The sequence below is a fragment of the Argentina silus genome (assembly GCF_951799395.1).
Source record: "Argentina silus genome assembly, chromosome: 20".
Taxonomy (NCBI): Eukaryota; Metazoa; Chordata; class Actinopteri; order Argentiniformes; family Argentinidae; genus Argentina; species Argentina silus.
Genome location: NC_139674.1, coordinates 15,769,852 through 15,779,851, shown reverse-complemented (window position 1 = coordinate 15,779,851; position 10,000 = coordinate 15,769,852). Strand labels below are relative to the sequence as shown.

Here is a 10,000-nt window from a genome sequence, read left to right as displayed (position 1 = left end):
ACCAGAACGGGAAGGTCCACTGTGGCCGGCACCACGCCGAGCTGCTGAAGCCCCGCTGCACCGCCTGTGATGAGGTCAGACCACCTACAACACACTGAAACCTGTCATATGGAAAACACTGAAACCTGTCATATGGAAAACACTGAAACCTGTCATATAGGAAACACTGAAACCTGTCATATAGAAAACACTGAAACCTGTCATATAGGAAACACTGAAACCTGTCATATAGAAAACACTGAAACCTGTCATATAGAAAACACTGAAACCTGTCATATAGAAAACACTGAAACCTGTCATATAGGAAACCAGCATATAGGAAACCACTGAAACCAGCATATAGGAAACACTGAAACCTAGCATATAGAAAACACTGAAACCTAGCATATAGAAAACACTGAAACCTGTCATATAGAAAACACTGAAACCTAGCATATAGAAAACACTGAAACCTAGCATATAGGAAAACACTGAAACCTGGCATATAGAAAAACACTGAAACCTGGCATATAGAAAACACTGAAACCTAGCATATAGAAAACACTGAAACCTAGCATATAGAAAACACTGTCAACTCTTTGCTGATGTGTAGCTAACGTGTCTCTGTGTGATTATTCTGTGTAGCTAACGTGTCTCTGTGTGTGTGATTATTCCGTGTAGCTAACGTGTCTCTGTGTGTGTGATTATTCCGTGTAGCTAACGTGTCTCTGTGTGTGTGATTATTCCGTGTAGCTAACGTGTCTCTGCGTGTGTTTCTCCTCAGATCATCTTTGCTGACGAGTGTACGGAGGCGGAGGGCCGCCACTGGCACATGAAGCACTTTGCGTGTTTCGAGTGTGAAACGGTCCTTGGCGGCCGGCGCTACATCATGAAGGACGGCCGGCCGTTCTGCTGCGGCTGCTTCGAGTCGCTGTACGCGGAGTACTGTGAGGCCTGCGGGGAGAACATCGGTGAGTCACAGGGGAGGGAGGCCGCGGGAGGTAGAAATCGGAGGACGGGCTCGTTGTGACGCCTGGGACGGAATGAGGAACGGTATCAAACACACGTGTTTATAATGGTAATAATGGTAATTCACTGGTGAGTCATCTTGACGTGGGTTGTATGTTACTTATCCGGGTCAGTGGAATTGATTTCTGCGGAAAGAACATTGGTGAGTCAAACAGACAACGTTTTATTAGCCATGCAATCCCCCCCCCCCCCCCCCCCCCATACCCCCTCCCCCCCCATGGAGAACAGAGCTCTGGGCACAGGGTTAGCCATCATCACCCCCCCCCCCCCCATACCCCCCCCCCCCCCCCATACCCCCTCCCCCCCCATGGAGAACAGAGCTCTGGGCACAGGGTTAGCCATCATCACCCCTCCCCCCCCCCCTCCTCCGCGCGCACACACACACACACACACACACACACACAGGGAGAACAGAGCTCTGGGCACAGGGTTAGCCATCATCACCCCTCCCCCCCCCCCCTCCTCCGCGCGCACACACACACACACACACACACACACACAGGGAGAACAGAGCTCTGGGCACAGGGTTAGCCATCATCACCCCCCCCCCCTCCTCCGCACACACACACACACACACACACACACACACACACACACACACACACACACACAGGGAGAACAGAGCTCTGGGCACAGGGTTAGCCATCATCACCCCCCCCGCTCCTCCGCACACAAACACACACACACACACACACACACAGGGAGAACAGAGCTCTGGGCACAGGGTTAGCCATCCTCGGCGCCCCTGGAGTAGTTAGGGGTTAAGTGCCTTTCTCAAGGGCGTGGTAGTCACCTCTAACCTCCGCCCCAAGGTCACAGGGGAGGGAGGCTGCTGGAGGTAGAAATCAGAGGACGGGCTCACTGTAACGCATGGAACGGAATGAGGAACGGTATCAAACACATGTTTATAATAATGACTCCATCGGTGAGTCATGTTGATGTGGGTTATATCATGTTATTATCTGGGTCAGTGGAATAACAATACTGGATTCAAACAGCATCATCATTCATAGGAAACTTGGACATTTCCGACTCAGCAACTCGTGTTACTTTGAGATCATTTGTGTTTCCCATCTACAGAAATAGCCAACAGGGAACTCTACGCATGGTTGGATGCTGAATGTTAGTGGGGGTTTCAGAGGAGCACTTGAATGCACCGTGACTACTTACCGTAAACACAGGGAAGAGTTATGGATGGCAAACCTCCCTTTGATGATTATTGGTCCAGGGAAATGGAGGGTATATGATCCTGTGTTGTTGTGCTACTGCTGGCCTCTGTTTCATCTAGATACAATCTAGAGAGAGGCTGCTCAACCACCTGAGGAATTTGGGATAGGCGTGTAAATCTTAGTCAGAGTATTTTTGTGTTGCTAGCTACCTGCTGCCTGTAGGCTAGAGAAAGCCTGTTCTTACCACCTCTTCTTCTTCTTCCCCTCACTCCCCTCCTCTCCCCTCCGTTCCCCCCTCTCCCCCACCCCCCTGTTATCACTCCCCTCTTCTCCCCCCCCGCCCCAGGAGTGGACCACGCCCAGATGACCTACGACGGCGTCCACTGGCACGCCACCGACAAGTGTTTCTGCTGCGCCCAGTGCAAGAGCTCCCTGCTGGGCTGCCCCTTCCTGCCCAAGCTGGGCCGCATCTACTGCTCCAAGGCCTGCAGCCTCGGCACGGCCTTCCACGCCACCGGGTCCGTCGCCTCCGACTCCGACTCCGCCGCCTTCCAGTCGGCGCGCTCCCGCGAGTCCCGCCGCAGCGTCCGCATGGGCAAGAGCAGTCGCCCGGGCGACCAGCAGTGGCGCCAGTCCCAGACCCTTAACCCCCCCCCACCTCCTCCTCCGGCCGCGGCCATCGCCGCTACCACAGATTACCGGACCCCGAGTCCGTACGGAGACGGAGCCGGAGACAGGGATATGGACATCGTGGGGCGCAAGCTGGCCCACCTGGGCTTCGCCGAGGAGCGTTTCTGGAGGGACCGCGATGGCGAGGAGCCGGAGGAGGAGGTGGCGCCGGAGGACCCGGAGCAGTGGGCGGAGCACGAGGACTACATGACCCAGCTCCTGCTCAAGTTCGGCGACCGCGGGATCTTCCAGGCCCACCAGAACCAGCAGCAGACGGAGGACAGCGCCCCCTGCAGGCCGGCTGAAACCTGGTTGAAACCTGACACCACCAACACTACCACCGCCACCGCCACCATGGGAGGGTCCACGACCCTAACCAGCCACACCCTGCCCCAGAACCATGGTCACATCCCCAGCCTTAGCCCCAGTCATAGCCACATCCCCAGCCCCAGCCACAGTCACAGCCTGGTCTCCAAGAAGCACCTACCAGAGATGTACTGGGCACAGTCCCAGGACGGGCTGGGGGACTCTGCCTACGGCAGCCACCCGGGCCCGGCAAGCGCCAGGAAGATCCAGGAGCTGGATCTGGACCAGGACCAGGGTGGGGGGGCCGGCAGGTTGGGGGCTGGCCGGTTCTGGTTGGACCCCAGGAAGTGGTATGAAGACTCTCTGGAGTGCATCACGGATGAGTTGAGGAAGACGGAGCAGAGCGTTGGAGACTCCATGGACTCTCTGGCTCTCTCCAACATCACTGGTGAGAACCCATCCCACGTGTACCCTTATATGGTCATCAGGACGTGAACGTGATTGATAAAACTTGCCTTAAAGTAGATAAAACAAAAAGTACGATGCATATATAGCAGAGAGAATGTTTTGTTTTTTTACCGTTCAATAACGATAAATGACTGAATTGCTTCATCATTGCTGTATCTTACATTTACATTGATGGCATTTAGCAGACGCCTTTATCCAAAGCGACTTACAACAAATACATTTGTTTAAGTACGTGAATCATCTATCCATCAGTCATCATAAGATAAAGTAACCAATGCTCAGACCAGGGGCCATAGGCAGTCACAATGCCAGAAGAAGGGATTTTTTTAAATTTTATTTTATTAACAGGAGAGAAACTTCCACAGGGGGGTAGTGGGAGTGAAGAGGTGTTTAGGAGGGACCGTTAAGATGTCGCCTGAAGAGATGGGTAGTGACTCTGCGGTCATGACAGCAGTTGGAAGCTCAAGTATCTGTATGAATAACTTGCGGTGCTTGTTCCTCTCCTCTCAGGTGCTTCGGTGGACGGAGACAGTAAAGAGCATCAGGTCCTCTACTCCCTCCACAACCTCCAGGACCCAGAGACTGAGGACCGACAGAGGTACTCCCTCCACAACCTCCAGGTACCCGGCCCTGAGGACTGTGAGAAGGGGAGCAACATGGGCACTCTCAACTCCTCCATGCTCCACCGCAGCGCCAACTCCCTCAGCTCTGCCTTCGGCCAACAGCAGGGGGCAGCAAAGGAGGAGGAGGAGGAGGAGGAGGAGGAGGAGCGAGAGGTGGTGGGGGTGATGGGGCGTCCAGGGTCCCTCTCCCTCTCCCCCCAGGAGATGCCTGCCCCTCCTCTCCTCCAGGACTTCCCCATCCTGCGGAGGAGCAGGTCCCAGTCGCGGCCCCAGCAGATGGTCAAGTTCACGGCCGAAACGGTGGACAACGGGAGCTACGGCGAGGCGGAGGTGGAGGTACGCCAGCACCCCATGAGCGAACGGCCGCAGCGGAGGGTCTACCGCCCGCCCGAGCCCAAGCAGCCTCCGGCCGAACGCCGGCACCACCACGGCGGGCGCCATCGGAGCCGCAAGGCCCGCTCAGACAACGCCCTCCACCTGGCGCCCAGGGAACGGGCCCAGCAGACGCAGCAGAGGCCCTACGAGAGCCAGCAGGTTCCTGGGCTGAGCTCTCAGCTCGAATCCCCAACCGACCTCTTCAACCAGGCCTCTTACCCCCACAGGCCCCCCTCTGGCCCCGGGCCCGGCTCCTACCCCCACCACACCACCTCGGACTACAGCCTCCAGAACTCGGCCCGAGCTGGGCGGTTCCCGGGGCTGTACGGGGAAGATGAAGACGACTGGTGCTCCACCTGCTCCTCCTCTTCCTCAGAGTCCGAGGAGGAAGGTTACTTCCTGGGTCAGCCCATCCCCCAGCCACGCCCCCGGACCATGTCCAGGTATAACTACTACACTGAGGACCTGGCCACGCGTGTCACGGCCCTCTCTCCACACTCTCAGGACTCACGGACTAAGTCCAGGAAGGGCCACCGGGGCAAGAACTGCATCATCTCATAATGGACGCCTCTAATGGGGGCTCTAATGGGAGCTGTAATGGGATTTCTGGAAGTTTCCTTCAAGCACTAATGCATGGACACAGGCGGATGTCTGTCCGTAAAAAAAAAAAAAAAAAAAAAAAACGTTTTTATTTCTTTCCCTTTGGCTGGACATCATATTGGACCTTGCTGGCAGCATTTTGGACACTGTTGGACACTGAACGTGCTGGGTGACATCGAAAAAAACAAAGACGTTTCCTCCTGGTCTTTTATATATATAACTTCAAGACTTGCCAATAAAAGCATGTTTTTTTTTGTTTTTTTTAACAACGTTGTATGAACCATTGAAAGTATTCCAGCAATACCATTGTGTGCATTACAAAGGCAACACTAGCGTGAATTCTGGTGAGGAGAGATTTATCTTAAGTAGCATCTAGAGACTAACCAAAATAATTATTTAATAGTACAAATATTAATGTATATATTGTTAAGTTAAGATTTTAATACTGATATTTTTATATCCCTGGGTTTATAAGAAATGTCTTTGTATGTTTGTTAAGTAAATAACGGTGCATGGACACAGACGTGTGCAGTTGTTGTGACCTAACAAGAAGACCTCTGTTGCTGTCAAGGTTTCATAAAAGCAAAACGTGACCAATATATAAAATAAACCATCTGCTTGTTCACATCCAAGTGCCATAACAGTACCTGTCTGGTAACCATGGTCTTTCCTGTAGGCCATCCCATAATCACTGGTAACCATGGTACCCTGGTAACCGTGGTTTTTTTCTGTAGGCCGTCCCATAATTCCTGGTAACCATGGTACCCTGGTAATTGTGGTCTTTCCTGTACTCCTACATGTTCCTGTTCCATGCTTGTTCCCCTCTATACGTTAACTATGATGTAAAACAAAGGCCAATAGGAACCCTATGACAGCACTGTCCCGTACCTTACCCCTACTCTGTTCAGGTCAGGTAAATGTCCCTCTCTGTGTCATGAATACTTTAATGCTATGTGATGTAAAGAAGCTTTTAATAAATATTCTCTCCGAAGCCTAAACATTTTTTAAATGTGGTCTGGATGTTTGGGGAATTTAATCCATTGATGTTGAACCGTTAAATCGTAGACTCTGGGATGTGACGTCAGAGCGAATCGATCGAGAGACGGGAGAATAGCCGCGTTGCAATTGAATGCGTTTCGCCATCTTATGTCGGAGAGTGTGACATCATATCCCAGAGTCTCCCTTTAACTGAAGTATGGGTTAAACGAAGTGCAGTCTGGGTTGTTTACAAAAAAACATGTTTTTTATTTATTAATTCATACACTCAAATATTTTTGCTCACGATCCTCAACATAGAGTCAAAGAAGGAAGCATTCCAGAATTATAAAGAAATATAAAGTACTTTACAGACTACTGGATACAATTACCTTTCTGGAAAGAAAAACAAAACAACGCTTAATATCAGCAGACCAATGCCAAACTGGTAGAAGTACAGACAGGACAACGTTAGGTTGTGACTCCTTAAATAGAAAAGACAAAAAAACAAAACAAAAATCCTATATTTTTTTTTCCAGACAATACACTATTTTACACAAGAGTATACCACAATCGTGCCCCCAGCAGCAGCAAACACCTCAACTACTGTCACATCAGATCAAACGCAGCAGTGAGTGTTTGTGTCGTGTAACAATCGGCTACATTATCTTTATCTTACATTATCTTCGAGCGAGAGAGACGGCGGTTAACAGTCAATACTGTTTGACAACCACCTGACATAACCATCCCTCCCGTCCCATTGGTTTATCCAGACACGGATTTGACCAATGAAATGAGTGTGGACAGTTTCTATGGATACAAGGCTGAGGGAACAGTTTTCAATCATTAATAGCATGTGAATTAGTCTTTAACAACAATAACAGTCGTCATGGCTCACCAGTTGTAATGGTTAAGGATTAAGGACATTGTATAACCAATACCCGTGGGTTGACAGTAAGTACAGTAAAAGAAGACCTGTGTAAAATGGAAGGTGCACTAACACTGTTGGTCTCAACATTGAGTGTTCATTGCTCAATATTTTCTATATTTCCTATATGGTCCTTATGGGTCCATTGGATGTTGCAGGGTGTAAATCCTGGCTTGAGAAGGTCAAGCTGGCATAAGGAAATCCAAAAGATCAAGATGTCCGTCGTCTTAAACAGATAGCAGTCCTCTCTGTAAACAGATCGCAGTCCCGACTTTGAGGTTCCAGTAAGAAGAAACGCGATTGGGCAATGCCTCAGTAAGATGCGACGCGATTGGCCGCTGTCTCAGGCGGAAGGTTCCGGCTGCCGCACCACCTCGTCCAGCTCGGTGATGAAGTGTTTGAGGTCGTCAAGGCAACGCTCGCGTATCTCCCCGAGGTTCTCCCTCAGCGGAGTCTGCAGCTGCTTCTCTAGACTCGGGTCCTTAGCAACCAGCATCTTCACCACCATGCCAAAGGTCTCACAGTCCTGTCTGTACACCTACAAACACACACACACACACACACACACACACAACAACATTACATTGACAAGAATAGCCTCAGGTGACACCTAGTTTCCCATGGTCTGTCTTTCACACAGAGAGAGTGGGAGAGAGAGAGAAAGAGGGAGAGAGAGAGAGGGAGAGAGAGAGAGGGAGAGAGAGAGAGAGAGTGACTGCCATACGACCTCACATCTGAGTGTTAATACGATAGCATCACACAGCTCATTGTGTCAGCAGATCCACCCAGAACCCCTTGTACCCCAAACCAAGCCTTCTCATTGGCTGGCCTTGCCCTGGAACCAATAAAAACCCTCCAGAGGTTCTAGAGAATGTTACAGGCGAGAGACGAACAATAAAAGGGAGAGGTGTTACAACCTGTATGGGAACAGCGGCTGGTTCACACACACACACACACACACACACACACACACACACACACACACACACACACACACACACACACACACACACACACACACACACACACACACATACACACATACACATACACATACATACACACACACACACACACACACACACACACACACACACACACACATACACACACACATACACACACACATACACACACACACACACACACTGAAGTTACTGCTTTTTTTAGTTCCCGTCACAGTTATTCAGATGACTCAAACAAGCTCTGGCAAGGAGAATGCGGAGAATAGAAGTGTGTGTGTGTGTGTGGGGGGGGGGGGGTGGCGCTGAGGTAAAAACCCGAACTGCTCAACTGTTATTTTCAACTCTGTTTACATGTGGTTAAATGAGAGGGAAAACAGGCAGCCCCAGCCCATAGCCCCAGGTGACACTAGCATAGTTTCTCACGGTCTCTGTCATTCTCTCTCACACACACACACACACACACACACACACACACAGGGTGTGGTGATGTAGGCTAGGTTGTGAGGGGGCAATGACTGGATGTTAATAACAACCTTCTGTCAGCTATTCTCTAAACTAGTTCAGGTGGTTGTGTCCTTAAAAACGGGTGTGTGTGTGTGTACACTCACCGGCCACTTTATTAGGTACACCTTGCTAGTACCGGGTTGGACCCCCTTTTGCCTTCAGAACTGCCTTAATTCTTTGTGGCATAGATTCAACAAGGTGCTGGAAACATTCCTCAGAGATTTTGGTCCATATTGACATGATAGCATCACTCAGTTGCTGCAGATGTGTGTGTGTGTGTGTATGTATGTATGTATGTACGTATATGTGTGTGCGTGTGCGTGTGCTCGGTCTAAGGACATCTAAGCTGAGTTACAGTCAGACCCAGCATGACCAGTTGCTACTGTATGGCGGCATTTTAACGACTGGGGTTATTTTTAGGAGCCATGTAGCTGTGTTACAGACAGCAGATGTAGGGGCTATGTACCTATGTACCTATGTAACTATGTAACTATGTACCTATGTACCTATGTAACTATGTAACTATGTACCTATGTACCAGACAGCAGATGTAGGGGCTATGTAACTATGTAACTATGTACCTATGTAACTATGTACCTATGTACCTATGTAACTATGTACCTATGTTACAGACAGCAGATATAGGGGCTGTGTGACTGGAGTGAAGATATGTGGTTGAAATACCTTTCAGCACTGTGTGGCATCAGTGCATTCCACAGTCTCTTTATGGAGAGGGAAATTAATGCTATAAATCAAGGTGGAAGATGTCAGCCAATGACAAGTCGGACACTGGAGGAAGTAACCAATCAGAGCCTGAGTGAAGCAGCTCGTACAGCAACAATAGAATGCTTAGAATGCTGGGAGGTATTTCCTGGACCTGTCTTCTCACGAACTTCCTGTTCCTAGACCTCTCCCCTGTCAGCCAATCAAACGGGAAGGCCTGGGTTTGACCTCTGTGTGTGTGTGTGTGTGTGTGTGTGTGTGTGTGTGTGTGTGTGTGTGTGTGTGTGTGGCCTAGCTTAGCCCAGCGAACGTGTGACTGATCCCTGTAAGAAGAGAGAGTTGGAGCTGAGATGGTTCAACCAGACTGGGAGGGGGAACGCTAAAAAGACAACGCACAGGAGGTAGCTTAGCCTAGCCTAGCCTAGCGAACGCACCACTGTGATCCCCGTGAAAAGGTGGAGACAGCTAGCGTGGCTTTAGCGCGCTGGCTGAGATGGCTAGACCAGATCTGAGGGGGAAAGTTAAACATCTGGTTGACACTTGTTGAGCAGCTAAACGTTACTGGGGAGAGGAGACCACTTCACAGGCCTCCGCGGAGCACCGACCGGAATAACTGGCTTGTTTCTGAAAAAGCTTCCACAGCGTGTCACTGAACTATGCAGAGGTCTGACGCAAACCTAAACACAC

General features: G+C 50.3%; 2 protein-coding genes across 2 annotated transcripts in view; one reads left to right on the top strand and one right to left on the bottom strand.

Moving 5' to 3' along the window:
- The window catches only part of prickle1b (prickle homolog 1b), a 34,775-nt gene extending 29,444 nt beyond the window's left edge, over positions 1-5,331 (top strand). The window contains exons 5-8 of the mRNA XM_083692217.1: positions 1-74; positions 764-950; positions 2,524-3,600; positions 4,131-5,331. The exon at positions 1-74 is cut by the window's left edge and continues 130 nt beyond it. Coding sequence (XP_083548343.1) covers positions 1-74; positions 764-950; positions 2,524-3,600; positions 4,131-5,179 — 2,387 coding nt within the window. The 3' untranslated portion in view covers positions 5,180-5,331. The remainder of the gene's footprint in view (positions 75-763; positions 951-2,523; positions 3,601-4,130) is intronic.
- A 1,121-nt stretch (positions 5,332-6,452) lies between these two features.
- Positions 6,453-10,000, bottom strand: part of pphln1 (periphilin 1) — a 16,576-nt gene continuing 13,028 nt past the window's right edge. Inside the window, exon 10 of the mRNA XM_083692218.1 lies at positions 6,453-7,659. Coding sequence (XP_083548344.1) covers positions 7,465-7,659 — 195 coding nt within the window. The 3' untranslated portion in view covers positions 6,453-7,464. The remainder of the gene's footprint in view (positions 7,660-10,000) is intronic.